The sequence below is a fragment of the Branchiostoma floridae genome, chromosome 10 (genome assembly GCF_000003815.2).
Source record: "Branchiostoma floridae strain S238N-H82 chromosome 10, Bfl_VNyyK, whole genome shotgun sequence".
Classification (NCBI taxonomy): Eukaryota; Metazoa; Chordata; class Leptocardii; order Amphioxiformes; family Branchiostomatidae; genus Branchiostoma; species Branchiostoma floridae.
This window is the reverse complement of record NC_049988.1, coordinates 14532435-14560255: the sequence shown is the minus strand read 5'-3', so window position 1 is coordinate 14560255 and position 27821 is coordinate 14532435. Positions and strand designations below refer to the sequence as shown.

General features: G+C 40.0%; 2 protein-coding genes across 2 annotated transcripts in view; one reads left to right on the top strand and one right to left on the bottom strand.

The window, feature by feature from the left end:
* The first annotated feature begins 1317 nt into the window (after positions 1-1317).
* The window catches only part of LOC118424461 (vesicle-associated membrane protein-associated protein B/C-like), a 38860-nt gene continuing 12356 nt past the window's right edge, over positions 1318-27821 (top strand). The window contains exons 1-2 of the mRNA XM_035833031.1: positions 1318-1444; positions 19357-19553. Of these exons, the coding sequence (XP_035688924.1) occupies positions 19464-19553 (90 nt within the window). The 5' untranslated portion in view covers positions 1318-1444; positions 19357-19463. The remainder of the gene's footprint in view (positions 1445-19356; positions 19554-27821) is intronic.
* Positions 5357-11915, bottom strand: LOC118424460 (cryptochrome-1-like). The gene is made up of 9 exons (XM_035833030.1): positions 11830-11915; positions 10700-11140; positions 9946-10213; positions 9345-9485; positions 8745-8916; positions 8091-8230; positions 7470-7621; positions 6848-7056; positions 5357-6330 (listed from the first exon to the last, which is right to left on the bottom strand). The coding sequence occupies exons 2-9, from the start codon at positions 11125-11127 to the stop codon at positions 6317-6319; spliced, it is 1524 nt and encodes a 507-aa protein (XP_035688923.1). The 5' UTR covers positions 11128-11140; positions 11830-11915; the 3' UTR covers positions 5357-6316.

The window sequence follows — 27821 nt, the reverse complement described above, 5'->3', positions numbered from 1 at the left end:
CGCGGTGGAATAAAACTCCTCTCCCGGCTAAACTCCTTCCCCGGCTTATGTTACTGTCTTAAACCACCGCAAGATCTGCTTGGAGATTAATTCAATCCGTCAGAAATCTTCCCATCGACTTTATCCGCCCAGATACCCCCGCCCATGTGACGGGTGGTGCGACAAAATCCTGTGTTGAAGGACAGAGTTGCTTATGGGGCACACAGAATGCGCCTTATCTCACCCAGTTGTCGTCTACCCATCATACTGATACCGGTCTTCCTGGCCTACTGCCGGATCAGTGTCTGTATTGTATAGCTAACTAAGCTGGCTATTATATGGAGAAAAATTTGCCAGGGGATTTTCGCTACCAAAGGAGTTAGTCGGCCGCGAGGGGAAACAAAAAACTAAGCGTGAACTGATTTTTTTCTTTGCGAATTCTACGATCCTCGTACCCCGCAGGAAGGCCTGGTGGAGGCTAGTATACGGCCCTTCCGCTTAACAGGATTCGTGCTGCATCTAACCCCTAGTGTTGGTTTGAAGCTATTTACTGTACTTATTTGGTGACGATTACTAGATACTTCTAAAATGATATCCAGTTGCTTTAGTAACTACGTTTTGGTATATCTTATTACCTGGATGTCTAACCTACATCGACGTTGGTGACAATAAGTTTCACTCTACAACATTTGCTGGTATCATGGAAGATCAGCAGACGGCAATGGCTTAGGTCATATCGTTCTATCGTCTAGACGCCTCCTGCTTATCCTCTTTGATGAATCACAACAGATTCCTTTTATTTTTTCGTTTTCAATTTGTCAAACGCACGTCTCTTCTTCCATTTTAGTCATCCAGAATATTCGTTTTAGAAAGAAAAAGTGATACAGCGTCCTTCGATGTAGCGTACATTTAACATTTAGTCGTATTGAAGATCTTACTACCAGTGTGTTAGTCTGTATTTTTGGTCCGAAATAACGAAAAGATCATAACATTTTGACATATCATGTTTTTTGCATTCTTCCACACAACTGCTGTAGATATTATACCTTTCTGCTGTATATATTATACTTTTTGACGTTTGTACATCAGATGCTATTTCAAACCAAGAATTTAATTTCAAATAGACTCAATAATTTCATAATCAAAACCCTCGATACACAAATACTTGTACGTAATTTAAACAGATAAATTTGTGAAGTAACGCGAAACAACGGTTTAATCTCCCCCGGCTGTTCATCGCCTCAGGTGTATTGGCGAATGCACCAATCAGCATCGCTCCCTCCGGACAAGCGTAAATAAAACCCTTGTTGACGTTTAAACCCTGCAGAATATCTGCCAGTGGGTACGTGTGTATCTGGTCCAACAGTTTTCCCTCTATACGGCTATTTCCAAACTGTACGTCCAAAGAAGGATACACATTTGGAGGGGTACAGTCAGTGGTGACCACAAGCCGGACGCCTCGAAGGTACGTTATACGATTTGCCTACATTTGAGTGTGAAAATAGATTTAGTACTAGGGCGTCCCGTTAGATGTAGACGTATTAAGGCTGAAAATTGTCTGCTTACCCCCAACGCCATTATCCTCCGTGACATATACATAAAAGTTAATTCGTCCATTGAGTACCCTATAATGATGATACGGGGTAGACATGGTTATGTTTTATCTAATGCTTGATTATAACATAAACGTATGGAAGCTTGTTTTTTTATATTGAACGAACGCTAATGAAGTATTGGTGGCTGATGAATATTCTATTCTTATGTTTTCATTTAGACCAAATTTGAACGTCCAAGCACGAGCATAGCTGATTACTAAAGCAACTTAGGTATAGCAGGGCTTTGGAGTATGTGTACGTAGCAGTGATTGTAGCTGTACTTCGATAATCGTGAAACCCTATGGTGGAATTAAGCTATAAGAAGCCATACCCGGGTGCTTGTTACTGGGGTTCACTGAGCCGATATGTGCCAAACATTGTGCAGTGCGGCGTGACACACCCTCGGAAGCGTGAATAGCGTGTGAGACATATTAGGCAACTTATTCAAAATTAATAGTACAATTCCGTAGCGTATGTGCTATGGGGGGGGGGGGGGGGGGGGATTCTAAACTGTCAGAAACTTGAAGTAAACCGAATAGATATTAAGTGCCCGGTTTACTTCAAGTTTCAAGTATGGCCAAGCCACCTTAGCGTGGATTGTATGTGGGACATATCAGGCACCTAGCTCAACATTTACTGTACAATTTCGTAGCGTATGCTATGGAGGTGTCGTGGCTAGACCGTTCTCCATATTTGAAACTTAAACCAAACAATTTAGGTACCTATGATACCAATATAATGATGATTGATGATAGGATGATAGCCGTTGCAATTGACTACTAAGCGCTGGCAAATACTGACACATTAAAATTTATCGTTAAAAAATGGCTCGTTCTTGCTACTTTTCCATAACATTGTAACAGTATGATTTATGTTTTGATTGCTACAGTAGTGCCAAAATTGTGCATCAAGGTCAAAAGCAATCGACTGCAGAAACGGACTTTATGGGATTTATCTATCCCTCGAGACATTTCCTGCTACACTCAGATTGTAAAGTCTGGAGGTTTATGAATATTTTACTGAAAGAATGTTTCACCGGCAGCTCGTGTCTCCCACGAGGTTTCTAATTCCCGTAACATTCCCGGAACCAAAGTAACGATGCACAACAACAATGCGGAAGTCCAGCCGCCCTTCCGTTGAACTCTCCTGTCACGTAAGAAGACAGGTAACATGTGCGTGACCAGATGTGGTGAATAATTACCTAAACTTTTGACCCTTTTACGATGTTTTGCAAAAACAACCACACGTCTATAGAGACATGCCGGTTATTTTAAATGATTAACTGTCAAATTTGATAACGGTGATTTTATTATTTTTTGCAATGCCATTTGCAATTTGACTGTCATTTGAGTTTGATAACGGACTAAGTGATTTTTTTGCAATGCCTGTAGAAACTTGACTGTCATTTTGAATGATTAACTGCCAAATTTGATAACAAACTAGCTAAGTGACTTGAGTAATTCGAATTGACAGCAGTCCATTGGCAAAAGGCAAATGTTCAAATAAATATCTTCTTTCAACACGACGTTCTTTCTGAATTCTTAATATCTGACCTTTCGCATGGGAAGTTTCTCTGTTATGTCCACGCTATACAGATGTGCAATCCTTGAGTGCAATTTCACTTGGAAGCTGGGAGTTTCTGTTGAATCAGTCAAAATGTCACTACTAGAATACTAATATAGGATATTGATTGATACTGGCTGTAACTACAGTATGTTGATCTTAGAAGGTGAACTTCTTGCATACGATCCCGTCAGTTATTGACTTTGACGTGTTCAACCAGTTCTTCGAGTTAGATGTATTGAATTGTCCTGCCAGTTCATTCCAGTAGAGCTGAAGAAGAGTGATGGATGTCACTCAAGACGTCCGAAAGTAATTGTCCGTTTTTTATCCAGTTGTATAGACTGAATTGTTTTTGAATAATTTTTCTTCTTCTCATCTAAGAGACCTGTGTGTTGACCTAGACATTAAGGACTTCGTCCCCTTATCTGATATGAAATATCACCGAAGTGCCATGCTTACGTTATCAGATGCTACTAATAGCGTTTTATATGATAAGAGATCGAGGGACTATTTAGAACATTTACTGCCTGTCGGAACTGATTTAGTCTGGGGCCGTCATAAGGACATGGTGTTATTCAGTAGCGTTACGGCAGTGGACAGGTGGACATTACAAAATGTATAGGCAGGATTCTTAATGCTTGAGCCAATGTGGGAAAGACATCTAAAGCTGGGCCCACAATGACAAGGTGGCCCTTATGCAGAGCTGGTCTCTACATGTAGCACAGATTTGACTGTACTTGAAATGTTGGCTTGAATGAACAACCAGTTTAATCAGTATGTAGGAAAAGCATTGGTGGTGAGTACATAACGGAGTTATATCAGTAACACAAAATGACTTGATTGCTGAACCATCAGAATATGATCCCACCTTTGTGGCAGGCTGTTCATGGTGATTCATAGAATAAATGGTAAAGAGATAAAAATCTTTGCCTTTGCATCACAGAAGATAAAATGATTACCCACAATTCTAAGTATGCTTTGTACTTCAGACAGGAATATAACCTCTTACACTGTGTGAGAGATATATAGTTTGATCCCAGTATCACATGACCAGACAATAAATGATTTATGGCATGACCTTGTGCACATGGGGAGAATGGCCTGATCAATTGTAGTCACGTGACCACCCACGGCTGTATCGTCTGGATCCACTGTCATATCAAATCAAATTAATCAGCATACAGGCCCTGCCATCTAGATACTTTGTTTCCTGGCAATAGGAAAACAAAACACAAAGCAAGATGCTGAAGCTCGATGTTTCTCACTTAGGTAGTAGAGGTGCTGCCACAGTCAGCATACATTGTAGTTCAGTGCCTCATTAAAAAAAGACGTGTATCTTTTGTCATCTCAACATCTTTAAACTAAAGACAGTTGCATAATTGGGTAAAATGGTTATACCTCACATTTTTCTTGTCTTATTTCTTTACAAAATCTCATTACACTCTATAAAAGCTCTAATAAAAAAATACAGTATTATGCTCAGTGGGGTCTAAAAGGAATATCATACAGAAATAAGCATACAGATTAAAGAATAACAAAATTATTTCAATTAATCAATTACTAGTTGTAAGCTGCCTTTATACATGTATACTATGCATACCATGTAAGCAAACAATGTTCCTAGCTAGCAGTATACATATATATAATGCCAGCTAAAAGATATTCCCTGGACAAACATATTAGTTTGTAGTCTTATGTACAGGATTATATCAAATCCAGCAGAATCAATCTGACCTGTCACTCAAACCAGGGGATTAACCGTTACCATGGAGATGGAAGCAAGAGTCCATTGTAATCAGTATGTATAATTTATCTCCTGTGATCTCGGATTAGGTTGGGTGACCCTGATTCAGGTTTTGATATACGATCAGTTTTAACATACATCCATAGACATGTATCAACTGGCGCAATGGCCTAGTGGGTAGAGCTACTTGATTTGCATTTGGGTCGTTGTGATACCAAAGTGTTTAAGAAGGAAACATACTGCTTTCTCTGCTTAGCACTCAGCAGTTAGGGTATGGTAGTTCAACACACACCATTACTAGTGTCTGCTGTGAACTATCCCTGCTGTAGAGATTGCACAACTTTGTGGCCCAAGGGTCATATAGATGGAGATGGGCACTATCCTTCACACAGTATCTTTGAGCTTATACACGTTTCAAGTGTTGTTGGTACCAGCATGTATATTGGACAAAAAGAGAGAGAAAGAAGAACGTTATTTTAGTATCAATGTCGGCACTATGACAAACAAGTTTATTTGTCAAATCATCGCTCATATTCATACTAGAAAGGCAACAAGAAAGGAAATAAATTCAGAACAAGTCTATCTTGTTTGTGCGCTTGTAGCTTTGTTTTAATGATAAGTGAGGTAGACCACTGATGCTTAAAGAATTCTGTGCTTCAATACACAGATAAGTTAATATTAATTACTAGCAACATACAAATATAACAGTGTTGTTGCTTTCTAGTTAGTGTTACTAACTAGTACAACGGTGACAATGGACTGTCCTGTCAGTTTGAAATATGAGTAGGCATACAGTCAAAATAGTACTAGTAGTAGTAATACATTGTGCATTGTACAAATTACCAACATAAGAAAGGTTCAAATTGCTATGTTGCTCAAATAGAACAACAAATATTGGACTCACTATTTCTGACACATCTGCAAAGCTGTCAATAGCTTAAGATAGCTTTGCAACAAGTTCAATAAAAATGGTACATGTAACATACTATACTGTACTGTACCTGTACAACACTGTGCAATAACAAGAAAATTGACAATGTATTAACTCAGAAAATAAGGCTTAAAGACCATAAATGAGTCCATTAATCTTTAAAAACAGCTTCTATAGTGTACACTAAAATCGAACCAAACAATGTGTCTAAATTACTTAAAAACAGCATTTAACTGTTCAGTTTGGACCAGAACATAGATCAAACCAGAACAGCCAACATACTATAGTTAACTTGTAACTTGAACTTGAACTTGTAACTCCTACAATACATTAAAAACAACAAACTGACCAGGAAACATGCATCTTTGACGGATGCAACAAACTTGTAATTCTGTCCTTGCCTTTCATACTTACAAGTCTTAAGACTTTACACTTTCTTGTCAGGTTCCATTGTTTGCCATCATCTCCCCATTTGGTCCACTTTCCACATATTTGGACTGGACTTTACTTTCCATAGCCTGTAGAACAACAGAAAAAGGGGATCAATACAAAGGAGTTTCCATACAAGGCTGTAAAAGTAGGCATCTATCAGTTTCATATATATAAGACAATACATAGTGCAGATTCTGCTATAAAGCTGCAAGCATCATTTCCAAAAAAATTCAAACTTTACTTAAACAAAAAAAATGTACATCAATTTGCAACTCATATGGACTTGACCATATCCACAAGTCTGAATATGCCTTGACACTGTAAGTACCATTTAGGTACAGACTTTTTCTTCACAGTGTTTTCTCGTTGATTTACCAGCTCAACAATACTTCTTGAAAATCCGAGAACTACAAAATTAAACCGTGGTGGTCTAAACTTGCCTAAGATACAATACATCAATCAAATGGTTGATAAAACAACGATCTTGCAGTCATAGGCTGAATTATGCACGAAAGAATATCTTCATTCAATAAACATCTTATTCAAACATTTCTAATTGAGCAACAGAATCAGCAAGAGATACAGAATAAGAAGACTTCCTACCCAGAGTGACTGATGCCGTCTCCTTCTGATCCTTGCGAACATCCCTCATGATGTCCAGGTTCCGCTGGCTGGCTTCCTTGTGGTCCACTATGGGGCGGGGGTAGTCCTTACCCACGATGCACCCTGCCTTCTCCTGGACGTTACGTGGGGCTTTCCACGGCTCGTAGATGTACTCCTTTGGGAAGTTCTTCAGGACTGGGAGGTAGTGCCTGTAAAAAATAAATATAAAAAATTAAACATAGGAATACATGTAACAACTTAAGCTATGTGTGGTATTAGCATAAAGTGATGATGGCAATGAAGTTGAATTGCATATCAAATTTATGTCCCATTGGGGCTAAATGCAGTGAAAGTTGTATACAATGAGAATAACAGGAAAGCTATGCTATGCCTTACTTACATCTATATTTTACATGCTTCTTCTTCTCTCTTCTTGAAAAGTGAGTGGACGAACTGACATAAGCTTTAAAATAAAATATAGTCCTTCTCTTTGCCCTTTGAAAGAACACACTGCAGAACAAGGTACAGCAAGTACAGAGTGTAACAGATTTTGAGTATAAGCAGTCCAGATAAGAAAGACAGGCAGGCACCAAAGATACCAATAAACAGAACACCAACCCACCTGATGAATGTCCCCTTTGGGTCGGTCTTCTTGCCGAAGACAATGGGACTGTAGACACGGAAGTACTGGTGGAAGAAGGCGCTGGCTGACAGCCACATCCAGTTTCCTGCATTCAGGCTCCAGTCTGCATCCAGAAGAAGCTCCTCAAATACCTGATGGTTATGGGACAAGGCAGATGAATAAGGGCCTATATATGAAGTTTAAGTATGGGCTGTTTCCAGCTTTAAATTTTTTTCCATCTCACTTATTGTCTGGTAGCCCGCGTTGGTAATTAAATTATTAAATCTATTATTATCAAATCTGTAATTTTAAGCTTTGAAGTTCTGATTTTTTGGTGGAATGGGGTGAAGTTTTTTCCATCCAAACAAGTGAATTTCCATTCCAGGACTGAGGGATGGAATGGACCCTAACTCAATGTCTAAGTTTAAAAATCCTCCCAATGGACAAATCTTTGGCTAGTGTAATGAAAAAGATGTGCTTAGCCAAATGAAAGACAATTTGTTTGGAAAAAATTCAAAATTCAAAAAAATCTAAGTTGTTTCCTTTCAGAACTTTTGGGAACCAAACAAGTTAACATTTCAACAAGTCAATGATGGGGAGTGTGTACAGTGATTGGCACACCTTCATCCCCTCCTCCCAGGAGATCCACAGGTCCCCTCTGGTCAGGAAACATGCCACAGCATGCCGTGCCAAGTGATGGATCCACCCCTCCTTGCGCAGTTGGGTCATGGCAGCATCAATCCAAGGGAAGCCAGTTTGTGCTGTGGAGAAGACAATAAAGAAATGTTAGGGAAAAAAACAAGTGTAACCAACTGTGAAAAGGCCAATAGCATTTGCAGTTTTTCTTGTTAATTTATGGGTTGGTTCTGTGGTCCATGAGGGGTTGAACTTTGGATTGAAGGAGGTACATGTATGAGGTCTCTGAACATGAATTTCAAGCAGTTGCATAAAAGGATAATTTTGTACAACCTAATTTTCAGCCAAACATTGTTCACCTTACAAACGAACCTAGAGCAGTTGGATGAACACATCATGGACTCTTTTTGGCTAGAACTAAGACTGGGAAAAGTTCATTATTCTTAATCATTGTCAGTAGTACTTAAAATAGTAAACAACTGTTTAGGACTCTAGCCTTAGTAACAGATCTAGTCTAGCTTAAGTATGTATTCTGGCTAAAGTTCATTGTTCTCTGTGTAGGGAACTATGCAGGGGTTATTAGAAGCAGACAGAGTTTTACTTTTATGACCGGGTCACCCTGGATGATCCAGAACATACCATTTCTCCACCTGGTGAGATGTTCATCGTTCTTGTTCCATGGGATCTGCAGACAGACACGGTTGCCCTCCATCTGGTTAAAGTTTGGTGTGTGCGCCGCTGCCGTGTAGAAAAACTCCCTCCAGATCAGCTGACCATGCAGGGACACTGGAGGCTGGGAGTGGTTCTTGGCCTGGAGAAAATATCAAAACGTATTACAAGCACCGTTTTTGTGAAGATAAGAAAAGCATCATTTATAAAAACACTGACAAAAAATGTGATGTTACCATTTTGGCAGCCTTTTAGTACTCAGCAATTCGAGACAAGTTACATGTATTAACAAGGCAGGAAACATATCAAGAACGTCTGTTGAACTCAATTCCTTGCCTATTATGGTAAACAAAATACAGGAAAATACATGGTTGCAAACTAAATCTAAAATTTAAAAGTCTCATGCTTGCTTTAAAGAATATGCTAACTTGATTGCTAGTCAGAAAATTATTGTTAAGTTTCTAAAATGTACTTTGATTTAATAGGACAGTAGCAGGGAAGAGACAGTCATTCCCTTTGATTTTTTTTATCCATCCTATCTTTGTATAAGTTCGCTGTCATGTTTGTTACCTTTGAGTATATCTTGTCCAGTTGATGATAGAACAGCCGTGCAGACAGACATCCCACTGTTATGTATGGACTGAGGACAGTGGTGCTGGGCAGTAAGGAGTTGGGGGACGTCTTGGGCTTCTCAAACTTAAGGACCCAGTCCTGGAACATAGGACAAAATGGAAATTAAATCTATTGTATTCCATGATTTGACTTATATATATATATATATATATATATATATCAACAAGTACATAAAAAACTTTCTTTTTTGTGTATTTGACGTCTCAATCAAGCATTACTGTTACAGTAACTCTAATCGCTTTTATAAATAATAGTTCTTCTTTCTAACAGAAATTGTTTTTCCTATAATGTGCAAATGTGGGTCAGTTAACTTCTCCTACATCAACATACTTTTACCACTGTCCATATGCATTTACTACGTTTAAGTTTAACATACATATGCATGTTGTAATCAAACATTTGTACTATCTTGATGGGGCTTTGCTTATTTCAACCTTTCATCTAGCATAGCAATGTGAGACAAATACATAAATACTGTACTGCATGGTTGCAAAGTTTCCGGAGCAATCAAGTATAGTAAGTACGTTTAATACGCTACCTTGTCTTCCAGACTTTTCTCTAGTCTTCTCAGTGCTTCTGTTTCCCCTCCGACAAACTTGGCAGGAAAGTCACACCTCATCCCCAACTCTTCTAACGTTACCATGTCAAACTTCTTATCCTGCAGGGCCTCTGGGGGTAGGGTACAGTTGGCAAAGTGCTCTGTTGTAGCTGTTTCCTTTTCCTTGGGAGGTTTGCCCATCTCGTTGTAGACCTTCAGAAACTTCCTGTATGTTAGTGGTGGTGTTCCTCCATTCCGTTCTACAGTCCTGAAGAGAGACAGAAGCCACATTAAGAATCTTATCACAGAATATCTCAGCTAGCATATTATAACAAACTCCAGCAAACATCAAGAATTGCATGTAACATTACTAGTAGGTCTACTTCTTTCAAAACTAAATCTATAGTATTTCTCGTATGATCCCACAATAGCAGTCCATGACCACGATAGGAGCACAATTTACAGTAGGAGGCAACTTGAGGGAAATTCTTGACTGACACATACCGGTAAGACAGAGAAAGTATCATACTTGATGACTGCTACCCGGTATGTATGCGTGCACCTTTTTTTCCACCTTATAGAAGAGAGTTTCAAAAAGGTCCGGTTCAGTTGTCACTCCTTTACTTTGCAGCATAGGATAGAAGCAAAAGTGGAACAGAAAATATACTTATAGGTTGATAGAAAATCCATTAATTAGCCAGGATTTTGTTCATATGGACAATTTATACACAACTCCGTACTACTGTGTACTAACCTGTCAATGTCATAGAGCGTATGAGCCACATGAGTCACGACTTCAACCCCCATGTCTGACGCAATCTTTCTCACCGCCACGTCCCGTATACGGTAGAAAGGTTCCGTGTCCACATCATGAGTGAGCTGCGTGACCTTCCACTTTCGGAAGTGTTCCTTGAAGAAGTCTTCAGCGCTCCCGCGTACGACGAACAGTCGCAGGCCGTACTTCCTGAGACGTGTGTCCAACTCCTCAAGACACTGTATGACGAACCGCCACCAGTTAGCGCCGTAGCGGATATCGTGTTCCTTCATCCAGTTCTGGTCCACCACATAGACGGGATAAACGTGGCGGGAGGTACGGAGAGCGTGTAGAAGCGACGGGTTGTCGTGAAAGCGAAGGCCCTTACGGAACCAGTGGATGGTGCTGTGCTGAACCTTGTTCGCCATGATATTACTTTGCCTGACAATGAAATAACTTGTATTTGAGACCTCTAAAATCTGAGTTACATGACAAGTTAGTATTAGCTTTTAAAACCTACATGTACTTAAATTATAGAAGTTCGTCCATGCCAGCAAACGTATAATATGATGGTGTTTTCATTCCAAAACCAAATTGTTTTACTCCGTCAAACATAAAAGTAAGCACGCTGTAGCGCACTAAATGCTCCGTGACAACACGTTCGGGGAGAAGCCACTTTTCCTCTTGTTACCTAACACTCGACATGGCCAGGCTTAGCCTTACGCAGGAGGATCCTGAAATCGATACTTATACTTCAGACGTAAATTTCTTTCACCCGTACAATATTTTCTTGATATCTATAGGCCAAGATATCTTTCAGATTGTCGTGAGACATTCAACTCAATACACTATTAACAAAAATACTGTTTTACATGTGTTTTGGGGCTCACTTGCGGTTCCATGGAGTGCGAACTCCTACCCAACCGAAGGACCTCTACTCTACTCTACTCTACTCAGAATAAAATCTGTTATGCAACAGAATCCGACGCCCCCCTCCCTCATTACTTCATACACAGTTCAGTTTTCCAGCGCGCAAAAGCGGACAAAAGCATTTATCAATAACACTAGCAATGCGAAAAGGCTTCTGTAACATGTGTGTTATGTGTTCCATGCAAGAAGAAGGGTTTTACCTTTCTAATACTGACAGAAGAGGAGAAAGTCCACAGTCCGCACACACACACGCCTCAGCTTACCAGCTGTTGTCCTGTATGCAAATCACTTCAAATGTCCCGCGCAGGGGGTTATGGGTCAAGGACACCGGAAGTGCCACTGGTGGGGGCGAGGCATCTTTGATTTGTTTGTAAAAGAAATAATTGACACTTCATAGTTGTAAATTTCTCGACTTATCATAACTTAGATAATTTGAGTCGAAAGTTTGAGGGGTTTGTATGTATAACGTTATTGTTTCATGCAGGTTTGTCAGAAATTTTCAGCTCCTGGCCCAGATTCGTTTGTTTGTTTGTTTGTTTGTTTGTTAAATTTGTTTGTTTAGGGTATAAAATATGGACCGATCATGTTGTTACATACCGCATTTAATATGATAAATTGTGTTTACTTTACCATGCGGCGCTGCCAGATAAATTAAGCGTCACAAAGTCAAGGCTGTGAACTGGTTAGTACCAGACATGTTGTCAGAGCTGGGCTCAGACAGTTGTTACGCCATTGATTACTGATAACTGTCAGAGTAAATGATTGTCAAGACTTGGGGGAGGGGGGGGGGGTTAAAGTGTACGAAATGTACAAAACTAACATTAATAACAATAATTGTTTGTCTGCATGCTGATTGTGCTCAGTGGTACATGTAAGTACGGGCCTGTTATCTGTGTCTAGATGGTGTTCAGCTAGCACTAAGGACAGGCAGCTATGTGTACATGGTTGGCCGCACTTTATATGGTTGTCATGAAAGGCAGGAGATTTATTTTCAAGTGTGAGCATTACTCCTGTACAGGCCTGTTTGTGGTCGATATCAGTATTCAGTGCTAAGAACAGGCGTGTTAACCTGTGTGTGTGTGTGTGAATGGCGTTCAGCAATAAAAACAGATCTGTTTGACTGTATAGAAATGTTGAGAGCACATTTTATAACAATATGCATGTATGTTTCCCTGTGTGTGAATGGCACCAAAGACGGACATGTTTGCCTGTATTTGGATAGTGTTCAGCACCAAGGAAAGGCATGTTTTCCTTTGTGTGGATGGTGTTCAGCACCAAGGACAGGCCTTTTACCTCCGCGTGGATGGCGTTCAACGCAGGACGGGCATTTTTGCCTTTGTTGATGATGTCCAGCTCTAAATCCAGACATTTTGACGATTTGTATGAGAGTTAAGTTCTTTGCACTGAACTTGCCGATGTAATACGTGTTCATAATTAAGGGTATCATGATCCTTGGCATTACTAAACATATACACGTATCTGCTAGACTGATAGCATAAAGAGAAACATTGACACATATCGAAGATTGCTTACCAGGCCGGCCCTGCATAAATAAAAGAAGAAATATGTTAGAAAGAATATGTTTATGCTATTACTCTAATGATTTTACAACTTGAATCATTGATGGAAATCCGGCGCCAATCATTTCCGGAAGAATGCCAACAGAAAAACCAAATTAGGAAAGCTTCAATGAACAGTGATTTAATTACGTCTCCGGGAATGGAATACCGATGTGGTAAATGTTGCATGACAGACCCTACTTTCTTCGGAACACAATCGTGGTGAGTTGCATGCTGCGTACCATCTTAGACGACGTACTTGAATGTGATTATTCTTCATCATGCATCCGGTTGAAATGCTACAGAGCCTTTAGAGGCTAATCTGTATCTTATAGATAGATATATCTGTTCTCTAGATTTTCCGATGCATTTTTGCTGTATGCCTCGAGCTCTCAGGCAAGCTTCTCATCTGAATATTATATTGCATCAGAGTACTTTTGTTGTGGAAAGGTAAGCTAAGCCTAAGGTATACTTTATCTTCTTTCCCTTTTTGTGTAAAACTAAGAAAGGGTCCGAAGGGTAAGACGTATTTTCTCGTTTAGATTTACCTCCAAACCTTTCTCTGACATGGCTATAGTTTACTAACGCGTCTCGAAGTGGAAATTCATTGTTCTGTAGCTGATTATATCTTCCAATGATATACAAAGTTTCTAATCCTGACCACTAGACGAATGTCTGTATTGACATTTATGTGGCACAGACAAGTTGATGGCAATTCGTAATGACAAGCCTCCAGCTGCCGACTTTTGGACTACAAGATAACCGAGCTAGGGCCAAGAAACTGACCATTTAATTTCTTCACAATTAACCACCACTGGTGCAGACCACTTGTGTCTGACATGGCGATTAGAAATGGGTTTATCATTTGACTTTTAATCAAAATGCATTCATCCCTGTAGAATCAATTCCAAACGCGGGTTCCAAACGCGGGTTACCAGTACGCGAGGATGGTTGTATTTAATATAAAAGTGCAAGCGTTCACATATATGTATAATAGTACGTTCAGATATGAAGCAACCATGGTATATAGAGTGAAATATAATAAAAAGCATCTAAACCCTCAGCTGTGTTAACGTAAATTAGGTAACAAGTGCAGTCAATAAACAATGGTGGTGATATATCGTGGTACCTTCATAACATCCAATATGAGAAGCATGACAAGACTGTTAATCCATTTGTCTAATCGATCGAAGTAACATTGTCATTCTCTCAGTGGTTTCGGGAATGGAAATCAGATGCTTCAACTCCCCCATGTACTATTTTAGCCATTCTGACAACGCTGCAATTATAGTACAACCACATTGTGTTCCACCAATTCCATTTGGAGCTATGGAAAGCTGAAATGTGGTTATTATCGGGTACATCGCAATTCTCTTACGAATTTGGGTCAAGTCTGAATCACAAACAAGGCGCTGGAATGAATATCAATCATATACGGAATAATATCGCAACTAGTATAACATCTGCATACCCCCTAGAGTTATCTTTACATCAAAGTTAGTTGAAGTCCCGCGCCTGATGGCGCATAGGGCGGCGCCCATCTCCGTTTCAGTAGCCCTGGGCCACACAACTTTGTGCAACCACTACAGAAGGGGGATAGTTCACTGGTAGTGGTGTGTGTTCAACTTCTATACTGTTTCGCGAATGCTGAGTGCTAAGCAGAGACCGCAGCATGTACCATTTTCAAAGTCTTTGGTGTGACTCGGCCGGGGATCGAACTCACGACCTACCGAATGCAAGGCGAACACTCTGCTCAGTTAACATAAACAGACAGACAGACAGACAGATAGACACATCCATAACTTAATCTCCATTTTTCATGTTCTAATCCATTGGGCTTTCCGCAAAAGACGAAGTATATGAAATTTGAAGATATCTTTATAGATTATTGCGTGATAAAGTGCGGCACAACGGTTCGTCATTCATGTATGTTCAAAGCACTTTTGCGAATTTCATTAGGAATATCCGATCAAGTATACTGCTGTGGGGCTATAAAACGCTCTTAAATCTCCTATGAACGCCTCTGAACTTTACATTGTTGGGCAACTGGGCCTCTTTACTGTGTAATAAGGGCATACAGTGTTAATAAACTGACATTAACTTTTATAAAGGCGTTTTTCTATAACGACCGGAATATGATAACCTTGAAATTGTACTCAGCTTGTCGATATCTGGAAGGTCAAATCAGCACCAAGGGGAAATCTTTACTTTTTTCCAATAATACATGGACAGCAACGCGTGAATGGTTTCATACGCCCTTTGCTGTATCAATAAAACTGTGGTTAATGTAGTTTTTACGGTATTGTAAGGCTCGTGTTTCTCTTTGTCGTAAAAGTGTGACAATTGTACGTGACGGATACTAAATCTATATAAGGCAAGGTTTTGTATAATACTACTGGCTAGATACATTGATGTAGCAAAATCTACGCGAGGATTTTAAGCGCTTAAGTATATTGGTAGAATACGCAATTAGAAGTTGTATGTCTACCTGTCAATTACCGATCTTGTGCCCTTGAGACAGGTACTTTATAATGGTACCTGGCTTTGGTTGTAAAAGGCGGTGGAATGAGAGGGTTGGGCTCCATCTCCTGGTATTGTGCCCCAGACACAGTGGATAACAATCAGCTGCCTCTACGGTATTAAAGACTATGGGACTACCTACCTACCTTTATATTATGTCTACTACATGTATATAATACAGCTGCATATATGTTGGTGCACGTTTGAAATCGTTATTCTACGGTTACATAGAGGTAAATATGGATTGGTCTAGTAGATAGACAGATCATGTCGGGATATGACATTAGTACAGAAAACATCTCTGAACAGGTAATGTTCCACTACCTTAAGGTCTTAAACTTGATCATCTCCATTAGTTACATTCTTCCTTTCTTATAGATAGGGCATGCCCTTAAGAACTGGTACTCGCCATCAAAACTTTCTTTCCACGTAGGACACTGTGTGTCGCATATGCAATAAGACTTGGAAAAAACTCTCTGTACAACGCAATGTTAATTAAGGTTATTATGGGAAGCTTTAGAACAGTTCAGTTCATCCACGTAAGAGATGTCCGACCAGGCATCTCTGTCTTGCATGGCGGCTAGCAGGTTGTGTGGTCCCTTATAGATCAGACCGACCTCCTCCTCCAATACTTTTTTAAGTGTCAGGTTCGGTCGTCCCATTCTTCTCTTCGCATCAGGTTCCCAGAGGAGAACTTTGGCGGCCATCTCCTCATGACGGGCTACATGGCCAGCAAGAGCCAGTCTTCTATTCTGGATAGTTCTAGTGATCTTAAGGGAAGCTGTAGAACAGCATATATCGATCGTCTGTCTGCCCTAGTTCCGGGAATTCTGCCGCCAGTTAGATTTTCATTCATTTAATTAGATGAGCTCATAAGTATTGGCTGATTGGTTTTGAGAGGCCAGTTGAAAGGAAAGTGATCTGAAGTTTCACACCTCAAATTCATTAAGTTGAGAAATCCTTGTCAAAAGTTTTATGAAGCACTTAAATAAGTACGAAAATCAAATCTCAATTATTTCAACTGCAGAAAGGGCAGTCTCTTTGCTTTTGTAGTTGTAGTATTACAATTCAGTTCATGCATCTAGCTCTGTAACATTTGTACAGATATCGCATAATAATTGCGAAGTAAAATATCACTGATCTCTGTTCACGAATGGCCATCTGCATGAGCTTAGCAATGCATGTTTTGTCCCACTGCACCCATAGAAGTGTCCGCGGTGGTGGCTATTTGTAAGATGAGCACACTGATTCCTTCTCCTAATGCCATTTGACAACAGATAGAGTGGCCTACTCACACAGTTACACATAGTTTTCTCCTCCTATTATCGGTAGAATCTGGTCACCCAGTAAAAGTAATTTTTTGCAAGCATTCAAAAGATGCATAAGTTCTACTAGAGGCTTCTAATTACACTGTCCTTATAGTAAATCAAATGTATTTTTACGACGGATAGATTGGACCTTCTCTTCTGCCCCACAACACTCTTCTCTCCTGGAGACATTTATTGGTAGAATCTGGTCACCCAGTAAAAGTAATTTTTCGCTAGCATTTAAAAGATGCATAAGTTTTACCGGACACTTCTTAGTACACTGTCCTTCTAGTAAATCAAATGTATTTTTACGACGGATAGATTGGACCTTCTCTTCTTGCCCCCACAACACTGTTCTCTCCTGGAGACATTTGTCGGTAGAATCTGGTCACCCAGTAAAAGTAATTTTTCGCTAGCATTTAAAAGATGCATACGTTCTATCGGAGACTTCCTTAATACACTGTCCTTCCAGTAAATCAAATGTATTTTTACGACGAATAGATTGGACTCTGCTCCTCCCCACACAACTGTTCTCTCCGGAAGACATTTATCTGTAGAATCTGCTCAACCAGCAAAAGTAATTTTTCGCTTACATTTAAAAGATGCATAAGTTCTATCGGAGGCTTCTTAATACACGTACACTGCTCTTCTAGTAATGTATTTTTTAAAACAGATGAATAGGACCACCTCTCGATCTCCTTCCCCCACACAAGTTTTCTCCCCTGAAGACATTTATCAGTAAAATCTGGTCATCACCTCATCAGTAAATGGCATCCCTGTCGTTTGCATTTTAAGATAGGTTTCTTCTTAAGACTTAGGTCCCATTTCCGAAACGGGACCCCGAAAAATACAAGCGTTTACCAAGGAATATAGGTGAGGTGAGGTGATACACAAATAACTAATCTTACTAATCCATTTTTACGTTCTGTCTGTTTTTGCCTATCATCATATTTTTCGTTTCCGATAGCTACCCGGCCAGGCCCCGGGTTGGGAAATGGGACCTAGGCCTAAGACAGGTGTCACTTTACAACAAGTAGACTGGACAAATCCCCTCCCCCCATGCACACACACCCTGTCTGCTGATGACCTTTATCAGGAGAATCTGGTGACCCCCCGTCTGCTCATCCAATATCCTGGCACGACCAGAAACCAATTAATCAATATCGGGACTCCGGAGTCACTGGCGCGAATCCAGGGCGGTGGATTTGTTAGGCCGAGACAAGGAATACTGTGTTTCACGTTTAAGATCTTTATCTTTTATTGTTTTTCGTTGATTCATAGCACACGCTTGTAACAGTTTTTCGACTTGAAATACAAGTGTACTGTAAACTTTATGTCTCTAACATGTTATGCTTGCTAAAAGCGTTTGATAAGCAACCTACTTTGTAAATTCATTACTTCATAGATGGGGCTTTGCATGTATTTTAGGCCAGGTTTACCTTCAGATAAGTCGTTAGTTTTTCAAGATACCACAATCGAAATTATTTTGATTAATTATATTCAAACTTTCAAAGGAACTGAGGTTTATTTTAAAAACGGTCATTATTTATCTCTACTTTTACCTGTTTCATACAAACTGATATTTCGCTATGTTCTGTGTTGTTTCAAAAAGAACATATAACCATCATCACGTATCATGTTTCTATCATCACTTTATTAGATGCTTTAATAATTGATAAGCCAGACGCTATGATAACACCTCTGAGCCTTGCTGAATTCATCAATCCCGGGTTGTCTTTTCACGAGTTATGCAGCCAAGCTCTGAGGGTGGTATCTCACTGCACCTGGGGCACTGGTGCGGCACTGCGGGGTTCGTTCAATGCAGCACTGTTTTGTTTACAATTAAGACATTTCGCAATACGAAAAAGTATGACTTAAAGGTTAACAAAATACACAAAACATAAGAAAATTCGTTTCCCATCTCTGAAATTCGTATCTTTAATTTCCAACCCTATGTGCCGCACCGGTGTCCCAAGTGCAGTGAGATACCACCTCAACGTTCATGGTCGCAAATTATTCGTTTTATGGCATTTGCATTAATGTTTTATCTGTTACAAGAATTCATCTATAGCTGAATAAAATATGTCAATACTGTACATGCTTAGCCTATTAATGAGTATCATTTTAATCCTTCGATGATCTTCAAATTAAGCATAACGTCACGTCAATTATTCCTCCGTACCGTCAAATTGGCGGCTCGTGCCCTCATTCTCCCCTCTGGCACTTCTCTGACACAGCCTACCCCGTGTCTAGCGCCTGCCGTAATATTTCATTACGCGCAAAACATGTGACCTGAATTCATCCATGTTATCGTTCGTGTACTCTTCTTCACTCTACACAGTGATAGGACAGCGTACTACCGGCCGGCGACGAGATTCATCTTAGCGCGCGGGCCAGGAAGGAAAGATACGCTCATAAGAAGGGCTGGAGCATCTTGATGTCTTGAAGATGAAGGAACACAATAAGGAGCAGAAGACGGTTTCCTTGGACCGCAGCGTGCTGAATTTCTTCGCGCCGTACGACCGGAGACAAACCCAGGTATGCTGGCACGTTTCATGTGTATGTGTTATTTGCACTAGGGAGTGGCTCTAATGTGGGTCGATACGCGTTACAATATATGTTTTACAGCGAGATACTATACATCAAATGATGGTGTAAAATTGAACAGAATCTGGAAAATTTTGGCGTTTATAAATGTGCTGTTCCAGTATTGATACCCTGTGGTGCTAAGGTGTGGCAATTGAAGTATGAAATAGTGTGTGAAATTTACGTTGTATCCTTAACGGCAAAGTTAATATATTCTACACGTGTCTCTGTGATATGAGAATAATCTTCATTGATATACAAAAACAGATTCATACGGGGGAGTAGAAAAATAATAATCCGCCTAATGTAGATTTATACATTTTTTACATGCTAGTTATGATACTGGCGCCGGTTGTATATACTGATGAAATTTAAACAATTAAAATGACTCATATATTGCATTAGAGATTCTCGTTGCACAGACATTTATTGTCGCCATGTAAAACATATTTATAATCAGATGAACCACCAAAGCTACTTCATTTTGTAAATACTCAGGAGTAATACCCTTGTTGTTCTGTATCAGTACATGTTACAAAACACATTGAAGATGTCTTCTCACTTTTGAGGTATCATATACAAATGTTTTGCCAGCAAAGAAGTTGCCATTCTTCGCTAATATCGTTAATATTATAACGATTCATAAAGGTAGTTTAATGGCTTCGCGCGCTGTGCAATGCTTGAAGATTTGGAAATTGTTACTACTAGTCTTATCTTTATCCTTAGTCTTCCAAGGCGAGTTGTATTGGGAAAGGGATTTTGGTAGGGCGAACCCATCTCGTATATTCACAGTCCCCTCCCCGTTAGAAATAAGGTCAGTGGATGATAAAACAGAATTAGACCAGCGCCGGGAGATCACGACGTGCATTAGTGTCACTTAAGGCGGCTTCCGCGCAAATAATACCGGGTCGGCCGGCGCTTTCCTCCCGCCAAACTATCGGAACTCCGATTACGGTGAGACAACAACGGAACAGTGAGGGTTTGGAGCATCGGCCATGTAGAAATTGATGCGATGAACTTTGCACAGAGGTGGATGCATCATCGTTAAACGATGTGAAAAGTAGCCAATAGACATTGTTGCGATGCCAAGAACGCAGCCTGGGTGTCTTTCTAGTTAGTATGGTGGGGCTCCTGACCTCTCTCCCACTCCATACCACTGACTTACACATTTGTTTGCTTTAGAATTGGGAAGAATGTTCATAAACATCGCATGATTTTTCAGACTCTATATATCCATGTAACTGCACAAAATAGAAGATATAGAAGCTCCCTTGAGAAAACAAAACTACCTTAATAATGTGTATATGTATTTTGTAAATGTATTTGCATGTATCTCTATATGCACGAAAGTCGACATTTCTATACAGCGGCAGAAATAGAAGCCATAGAATGTAATGATTTCTCTGTGTCAAATTCTCATCACAACACGTGCGTCAATATAATGTATGATATTCCTCAGAAAGGCAGAAGGTCAAAATTCGGTTGTGTACAAAGCCTGACAGTATGTCCTACAGTAAGATTTTGACATGAAACAAGGAATCGGGAAGAATAGTAAGAGCACAATCTGTCAAACTTTGCGCAGGTACCCTAATATTTCATGTCAGCCTCCGAGCTAAATCCTTGGGAAGGGAGCATACTTAAGCCGCCCTGTGTAATCAATTTGGCCTGCGTTGCGTTTTACCGCCCTGCGGAAGGCTTACCTTAATGCTGACATTACCATAGGTATTACTTACAACCTCGCGTCATGCTTCCAATATGCAATAACCCTTGCTGAAGAATTTGTCAATGAATATTCAATGAATTTCAGAGTTGAAGAACAAATTTTAATTTCTTATGTTTTGTGTATTTTGCTGTCGTGTAAGTCATACTTATACGTATTACGCAATATCGAAATTCGGGGAAAATAACAGTATCGCAGTAAATGAACCCCGCAGTGCCGCACCGGTGCCACAAGCGCAGTGAGATACCACATTTACAACGTCGCGTCATGTTTCTAATCTACAATAACTCTTGCTGCAGAATTTGTCACAGTATTTTAATGACCGTAATCAATTGACAATACTGACCTAAGGGGGCCATATAACTAATTAATTGTACAAAATGAATATTTAGTGACGGGGAATTATCTTTATAATCCTGGATACTGCTGAATTTGCACTCGTTCTAATTGTATTCTAACAATTTATAAGCGGTTTGATTATTATTTGTAGACGAAATGTTATTGTTAAGTATTTATTATGTACAATTTTGAATTCACTTTATTTACAATTTTACATATTTTGTAAAATACATGTTTTGTCGTATATTTGAAATGCTATAGTTGGATTTCTTATTTTATTGCTGATTTTTTTTAAACCAATTTAAGACAAATCAATGGACACTATCAAAATGTATTGACGTTCGCTACCAGCAATATCGTTCATTAGTGCGAAACACTACATTTCTAATATGATTAAAGCGTTGTATTAGCTTTTAATAAATAGAGCATATAAGTACTTGTTTTCCTTAAGCACAGCTGTTCGAAAATCTTTGCATACGAGGTACCAATCTACGCATGTATTGTCTGCAGCCGTATGAATTTTGTCACCTTTCAAATATAGATTAATATATGTCATTCCTTTGTTGATTATAGAATTCGTCAGTGCATGTGACACATACTTATGCCCTGTGTGGCTCCACTTCACAAGTCTGCTCTGATACAAAGAAAAGCCTCCAGGCGACCCAAAGTCGACCTTGACCGTTGTCTTGTCAGTACCCATCCATATATGCCAAATATCACCACATATATATGTACAATCCAACCCAAAGTTCTAGAGTTATTGCTGACAAGAAAAATACGGATATTGAGACGACAGAAAGATAGAAACACCCAAAGCAAAACATTCATTTTTAATGGAGGCAGGGAAGTTCATAGATAGCTGTTCGTTTTATGTAATGCTTCGTGACAGCAGAAGAAATTGGTCAGAATTGTGACTTAATGGAACAAGCAGTTCGTCCGGGGTTTCTCCCATCTGCACTTTAATGTGTGACAAATTGAGATAGTTGCAGCTCCCTTGTAGGTTTGTAACGCTTTAATGGGCGTCATGTCCAATTTGAAGATTAGCGTTTCAACTGTAGCTTTTAGCGTGCGAGTCTTACCGTGAACCACTTTGATATTTGCAGCACAAAATGCACTCCTATAACGGCGCCGTCTTCAATAGAATAGAACTACAAATACAGACAACGCCATGGATACAGGCAAGTTTGACAGAAAGCAGAGTCAAACGATCGATAAATTTCTAAAACTCCCTATTGAATCATAATGTCTCGAAGTTTGCTGTCCAATGTCAAGAAGTCAATCCGTACATTCAACAGGACTGAAACTGCTTACGTCACGGGAAATGATGTTAGCGTCACGGGAATCGATGACTCCCATGGGAACGAGATCTGGGACAACGTCGAGTAAGGCCACAGCAAGTAAATTTTATGGATGACATCAGCGCGCTCATTAATTTTCACCTGATTTCAGAAGAAAAAAGTTTTTCCTCTTCCGGGATGGTCAAGATCGACCAAAATGGGCATACATGTAGTGTGGTAGCCTAATAATTATACTAAATACTAAATGACACTTGGGAGGTAGCCATGACTATAGTTGCAGAAGTGAAACTGTTGGTAAAAGTGGCACCAATATGGAAGGCATGAGCAGTGTAGTTGCCTACATGATTAGTGATACCAGTCTACCACACTAGTGTCACTTTTCCTACATTTAGTTCACTTCTTGAATACAGGAATCAATTCCTTGTTGGTTGGTTGTGATGCCACGTTTTGTCTCTAGCACTTCAAATCTTGTTACGACGTTTATGGTGCCTATTTAAAAAACAGCCATTTTGTTTTTTTATTACCCATCTTTTTTTTCGCGCTATCTTATTATTTCTGCACTCTGCATAGGATGTCATCTATAGAATCTACTTGCTGTGGCCTAAGCTGCAGTCCAAAAGTACCAAAATGTGGCTCAGAAGACAGATGGTTGCGATTTTATCTTCCCACGCTCTTGTTTCAACACAGATGACATATCACTCCCCTGGCGATGCCCCTGTGCCTTTTCTTTGTATTTTTCATCTATTGGTGATTTATCAAGTGTATATTCGAGTAACAGGTTAATCTAGCGTACAATGGAAGCCGCGGGAACAACCAACCTTACACCCGGGTGAAATAAAAACGAGTAGGCGTTAGAGTTACGCCCACCGAAGTTGATACTGCGCACATACACAGTTTTTACGAGTCCCTGCGGAAAACTGTCTGACAGAACGAGAGATTGGTTTCAAGACGGGGATATTAAAGGGCTTCGGTTGAACACGTAACAATTTAGGACAGCGATTTTAGGAAACCTTACTGGCCCGAATGTAGATGAGCTGGGCGATAAGACATGAGGACACGAGGCAACAATGGATGGGTCTGTCTACTGATATAGCCTTTGCCATTTTTCAACATCATTCTTGTAAGATCGATATGAGCAGAGTGCATTGCTCCATGTTCTCTGAAACTGCTTTCCAACGCTTCTTGCTCCTTCAGAGGAAGAAAATCGAAGTTCCATTGACTGTAGCAGAGTCCAAACCATCATTTATCACCATTTTCTCTGTCATCCCAATTGACTATGATCAATGTCACAATATAAAGAGATTGCCCAGCAAATAGCCTTTCTTCTGTCGACGACAAGATATCATAGTCAATCTCGATTGAATGATAGCAAAAGCAACTACCTCCACCCCTCAACAACTAAAAAAATTGATGATACGGCAGAAAATAAACTAAAAATGGCGCATAGCCTTCCTCCTGTCAACAAGAAGATATTTTTTCAGTCAATCTCGTTGACTGATAGCAAAGACATCCTCCCCCTTCTAAAGTTTTGGTGATACGGCAGAAAATAAACTCAAAATGGCGGCCTTACTTTCTGCAATCTTGATGACTTGTGATGGTTGACAGATGACCTTTCACCCAATTCCGATGAAGGGCAGATTGTTCTGTATAACACTCCGGAATCCATCTCATTGATTAGAGAATCATCCCACCACAGCACGGGTGGACATGGCCTTACCCAATGCTCTCTGTCCCCTGAAACTGCCCTCCAACGTTCCTTGCTCCTTGATCAGTTGAAGAAAATCGAAGTTCCATTGACTGTGGCAGTGTCCGAATCGTGTGATCCAACCAACATTCATCACCCCTATTCCACATGACTATGATCAATGATTACCCAGCACATAGCCTTTCTCCTGTCAACGACAAGATATCTGTCAGTCATTCTCGATTGATTGATAGCAAGGGCAAATACCCCCAACCCTCTTCTCAAAAAAGTTTTGGTGATACGGCATAGAATAAACTCAAAATGGCGCATAGCCTTCCTCCCGTCAAAGATAATATATTTTCCAGTCAATCTCGGTTAATAGATAGCAATGTCAAACAACCCCCCTCCCAAAGTTTTGGTGATACGGCAGAAAATAAAGTCAAAATGGCGACCTTTCTTTCTGCAATCTTGATGACTTGTGATGGTTGACAGATGACCTTTCACCCAATTCGGATGAAGGGCAGATTGTTCTGTATACCATTTCGAAATCCATCTCATTGATTAAAATCATCCAACCACAGAACGGATAGACATGACCTTGCCCAAGATTAATCGTGACATGTACATTGACGTATGACCTGGCGTGACCTTCAAGCCCCAGGGAAAAGACGATCAATAAGAAAGTGTAAATTGCAATACTTGTATGCCTTCAAGTCATCAATTGTATGCCCACTGTGCCATTCCAAGTTAAGTATACCTGTATCAGGGCGAAGCGTTACTGCTGTGCTATACCCAAGATCTGTTTGAAGGCAATATTGTTTTGTGTGTGGCTGTTTCTGTCTCTTTGTGTATCTGAGTATTTGTGATATGTAGGTAGGTCTTGGGACGACAAAGGTCAAGTTTGGGTCCCCTAGTGCCTATCAATGGTATTGTAGCATAATTTCTGGTATCGTGTGTTCTCGAAATGGTATGGTCCGGATTTGGTGGCAGATACGGCTTTTGAGGACAGGTAACAGTGGTTTATGTTTGGGCCTCCTAAGCTAACAGCTTGCTCAGGAACTTCATTTCCTTTCAACTCAAGCTTGTTTCACCTATTTGTGTACGTAGACGTTTTTACATGAAGCAAGTGCCCTCCCCAATGTTGCAACTCGATAAGAAAGTGCTAAAAATACTAACACAAGACTACGCTGAATACCAACGAAAACATATAATCAGCGCTGTAGTGAAGTAATGTTTTGTTCTACTTGTTTCATCTAATCGGATAGTTTTTTACTCCCCTCATATTGTAATGAGATATGCAGATTTTTGTGTGTTTATAGTACGAAAATTAAACTCATACTTCGTAGAAAAAGACGGAACTTTGAAAAGCTTTCGAATGACACGCTCCAAGTTTGTGTGTTTTGTCCCGAAGACAGATATTTATGCTACTTTAACTAGACGTTAAAGCCAAAGTTCCTCGGTCGATTAGCTTCCATGCCCTTGATCTTGTAATAGACAGGCTGCTGACGGAAGCGAGTGAATAATTCGCCCACGAAGATTCGTCACGTTACCGTTAACGCCTGCAGATAAGACAGTTGATGGCTGCATCCATATTTAATCCCCAGCCCGGGGTTGCAGATCGCCCCAAGACGCGTTAATTACGTGTCATGTGTTAGATACTGTCATGTCAGCAAAGTCGTTCTCTCCAATTTGTTACAGCTGCCTTGGATTGGTTCCGGCAGTGACGTTGATATCAGGTTGGACTCCTGGAAATATACAACGTCTTGAAGCCTGGAGCTTTATTTTGGAAAATTCATTTATTCAAGGAATTTCTGCAGCTCAAGGAGGAAAAATTATAAGTTGATCAACATTAAGATCAGTACCACTCTTCTACTAAAACCTACGATTAGCCCACCTGATTCCATCAAGATAGGGGAGGTTTAATTATGTTAGTCATGATAGTTTCTTAAGCAGAATTCTACGATTTGGGGTTTACTTGGAAGTGGACCTTAAGAAAGTCGCTGTGCTTTCTTCTTGTGTCAATTAAGCTTCTTCTTGTAGGAGCATCTGAATATGACAAACCGCGAATAAGCGCAGTGCACTATGGCTCAGTAAACTACCTACCTGCCTACCTAGTCCTTTGACCTCGTCGTCGTTGGAGGACAAGGTAACACTAAGATCAAAACTAAAAACTACAATGACTAAAAAATATGATTTTAATGGGCGGGAAAATAATAGCTATGGTGAACGGTCACGGTTATGACTACAATTCAAGAGTTCCCGAGATCACCTGATCAATAGAAAACGACAGTCTGTCATCCACATGGCACGGGTGATCCTACGATAAGGCGCAGCGGATGTCCAGGACATTCCTCCAACGATTTTACTCTTCGATCTACAATAAATCATTAGATACAAACGAGACAGATTTGGCTGGATGTGCCAATACCATATATGAGTATGTGACCTTTAAATGAAATGAAACTACAAAATGTCTACATTTTGACCCTATAGAATTGAGTGACCTATTGGATCAAGAGATTTGCTGGAATCATTGGTTGGTCAATGGCCATGTGTTTAGTACCTTACTCATTATGAAAAATCAAACTGCTCTGCAACTCAAAATTTGGACTCACTGAAAATTTCTACTTACTCTTTGGCTGTGTGACACGTGTCGTTCTGTATGTGTGACGTCAGCAATGGGTCAAAGGTTGTCGGTATCGCCACCCGTCCCGGTAAAGAGAATCTACCTTGTTCGGTACTTTTCAATACCTTGGTAACAACTCTTTCTTGATAAATATACAATCTATACTCTCACATGTATGACGCGTCCGAGAAATTTGTATAGTGTATTGGTAAAGGACTTAATGTGCACATTTGAACAGAACAATGTAACGATGAAAGAGAAGTGAGATTGGGAATCGAATTTAGAATCTTTCAGAAGTCCCCTCACGTGTAGGCTTTACAGCTGGGAACTTAGCCAAGCCTGTGAGCCTATTATGAATGTGCCCTGGTGTATTCTCTGGCAGATTGGAGGTGCTCTGGCAATCTGTGCCGTCTTGGAGGGATATTAAAAACATGACGTCTAGTTTATGAGGGACTATAGGTGACGTTGAGTAACTGTTATATAAAATTTTATGTATTTGTGGTCATTGCAAGTCCCAAATTGCATCATTGTAGCGCCGACTGTATCATTAGAC

Coding starts and splice junctions, on each gene's coding strand:
- LOC118424460 (XM_035833030.1), bottom strand. CDS start 11,127: ATGGCGAACAAGGTTCAGCACAGCACCATCCACTGGTTCCGTAAGGGC. Junction 9,486..9,945: donor AGAAAAGTCTGGAAGACAAG/GTAGCGTATTAA, acceptor CCTATGTTCCAG/GACTGGGTCCTTAAGTTTGA. Junction 7,622..8,090: donor CCTGGGAGGAGGGGATGAAG/GTGTGCCAATCA, acceptor CATAACCATCAG/GTATTTGAGGAGCTTCTTCT.